Below are 2,788 nucleotides of genomic sequence, written 5' to 3'. Positions count from 1 at the left end.
TTAACTTGTACATTTACGGCATTTAAATTTAAATAAAAGATAAATAAAGATGAATAAATGTGTTATTCAGGCGGAACCAAGACTATACGTTTGTTTCTGACCGGACAGTAAAAGCAAACGTTTATGACGGACCAAGGTTTCGTCTCAAATTGTGTACTAGCGTACTACATAGTATGTCTAAATGTTACCACCATCCCTAGCGATGTACACACTATCTAGTAAGGTAGTACGCGGTTTGGGATGCGCGGTGATTACGGTGGTTACGGCAATACGGTTGTTATTGGGGTTATGGAACAGCAATGTGAACCATGTGTAAACATGTTTAGTGAATTTAGTTTTAAATGGCAATAACTGTATTAGCATGGTGTCCGAATACTTTTGTAAGCAGTAGGCAATGACAGAAATCCTGCGCAGGATTCACGCTTGTTTTTTAAAGCTTGTGCTTTTCCCAAGTACATTTCGGAACACCCGTCCCCGTCCTGCTGCCTCCGAGGTGCTGACATGCCACCTGTCCCAGCGCCATCTGCCACCCTGGACCTCGTTCTGTGTTCGTTACAGTGCCGTCATCAACGACCAGTTCGGACTGTCCAACTTTAACTGGCGGGTACAAGGTGCCAACTACCACATCCTGAGAACTGGAGCTTTCCCCTTCATCAAGTACCACTGTACCAAAGCTGCCCCACAGGACCTGATCTTCGAGAACAACTTCTTCAGCATGCTGAAAGTCATCAACCTAGGTTTCTACAGATAACACTTCTAGTGACTATTGTATTAGGTGCCAGCATGGACACATAAAGAGCACATAACAACGAGCTTGAGCATTTTATTAGCTCCACTCCATTGAAGTTCTACAATTACTAACTGTAGTCCATCTATTTCTCTATATATCTTTTTAGCCTGCTTTCACCCTGTTCTTCAATGGTCAGGACCACTACAGAGCAGATATTATTTAGGTGCTGGATCATTCTCAGCACTGCAGTGACACTGACATGATGGTGGTGTGTTAGTGTGTGTTGTGCTGGTATGAGTGGATCAGACACAGCTTTTAAATACCGTGTCCACTCGCTGTCCACTCTATTAGACGCTCCTACCTAGTTGGTCCACCTTGTAGATGTAAAGTCAGAGACGATCGCTCATCTATTGCTGCTGTTTGAGTTGGTCATCTTGTACACCTTCATCAGTGGTTTAAAAACTCCATCAGCGTTGCTGTGTCTGATCCACTCATACCAGCACAACACACACTAACACACCACCACCATGTCAGTGTCACTGCAGTGCTGAGAATGATCCACCACCTAAATAATACCTACTCTGTAGTGGTCCTGGGAGAGTCCTGAGCATTGAAGTACAGCATGAAAGGGGGCTAACAAAGTATGCAGAGAAACAGATGGTCTGCCGTCAGTAATTGTAGAACTACAAAGTGCTTCTATAAAATGGACTGAGTGTAGAAACAAAATTATATATAATTTAAATATTATATATAAATTATTTGCGGCAACACTAAGGTCTATAAAGGTGTTGCCAAATTTGGTGTGGAATGGCCAGTGGCCTGCACAGATCTTTGACCTCAACCCTACTGAACACAACTGGGATGAATTGGAATGTTGATTATGAGCTTGTTTGTCTAACATTAGTCACAAAAGCCATTAAAGCAGAGTGAAGGTTGTTATGGCTGCAAAGAGGGAAGCAACTCCATAGTAAAGCAAATGATTTAAGGCAGGTGTCTACATACTTTTGGACGTGTTGTGTATCAGTTTCCGTGTTCAGCAAGGTGTACCAGTGTGTGTACAGTGTGTGTTATTCTATAATCCTTAAGCAGAAACAGCATTGTTTGACTGTACAATAGCTATAATATCCCTCCATCTTGTTTGCAGGTATCCCGTGTCTGGCGTATGGCTTAGGCTCATTGATGGTGGCTCGGGTAACAGAAACCGTGCATACTTCAGCGGGCCCAGTGACTGTTTATTTTGCATATAAAGAGGTAGAAGGTGCCAAGTTTTGATGGTACACGCCATCGTTTCTCATCCTTCATGTGGGATGTGAAGCACTGTATTTTTGTTAAACAGGTTCTCAGTGGTCAATGCTGCAATAAAGCTTCTTTCACCCTCCAAAAGTCCATTTTTCTACTTGTGGTGGACGTCTTTCTTTATAAATTGCTCTGGGACAGATTTATGGTATAAAGGGAAGAGGTGAAGCTCCTGAGCCTTAAAGGTATAGCGAATTAGCACACAGGTGCTGCAATCGGCCACCACCACCACCATGTCAGTGTCAGTGCAGTGCTGAGAATGATCCACCACCTAAATAATACCTGCTCTGTAGTGGTCCTGGGAGAGTCCTGACCATTGAAGTTCAGCATGAAAAGGGCCTAACAAAGCATTCAGAGAAACAGATGGTCTTCAGTCAGTAATTGTAGAACTACAAAGTGCTTCTATATGGTAAGTGAAGCTGATAAAATGGACAGTGAGTGTAGAAACAAGGAGGTGGTCATTAGGTTATGCATGATCGGTGTATATATACACACACACACACACACACACATTTATATATATATGATGGAGTGTGTTAGCAATGGTTGGCCTACTGGATGGTTGTCCTATCTCCACAAGGGAACACTGGAGCTCTGCCTTAGTGACCATTGGGTTCTTGGTCACCTCTCTGACCAAGGCCCTTCTTCCCCGATTACTCAGTTTGGTCGGGTGCCCAGATCTAGGGAGGGTTCTGGTGGTTCTAAACTTCTTCCATTTCCGAATAATGGAGACCACAGTGCTTTTCGGGACCTTCAATGCTG

The 2,788-nt window shown here is 43.4% G+C and overlaps 1 protein-coding gene across 1 annotated transcript; it reads left to right on the top strand.

The window, feature by feature from the left end:
- The first annotated feature begins 244 nt into the window (after positions 1–244).
- c11h15orf61 (chromosome 11 C15orf61 homolog) lies at positions 245–2,113 on the top strand. The gene is made up of 2 exons (XM_063004671.1): positions 245–737; positions 1,875–2,113. The coding sequence occupies exons 1-2, from the start codon at positions 395–397 to the stop codon at positions 2,000–2,002; spliced, it is 471 nt and encodes a 156-aa protein (XP_062860741.1). The 5' UTR covers positions 245–394; the 3' UTR covers positions 2,003–2,113.
- Positions 2,114–2,788: the final 675 nt, after the last annotated feature.

The sequence above is a fragment of the Trichomycterus rosablanca genome, chromosome 11, assembly GCF_030014385.1.
Source record: "Trichomycterus rosablanca isolate fTriRos1 chromosome 11, fTriRos1.hap1, whole genome shotgun sequence".
Classification (NCBI taxonomy): Eukaryota; Metazoa; Chordata; class Actinopteri; order Siluriformes; family Trichomycteridae; genus Trichomycterus; species Trichomycterus rosablanca.
The sequence above is the reverse complement of the archived record's forward strand: the minus strand, read 5'-3'. Positions and strand labels throughout refer to the sequence as shown.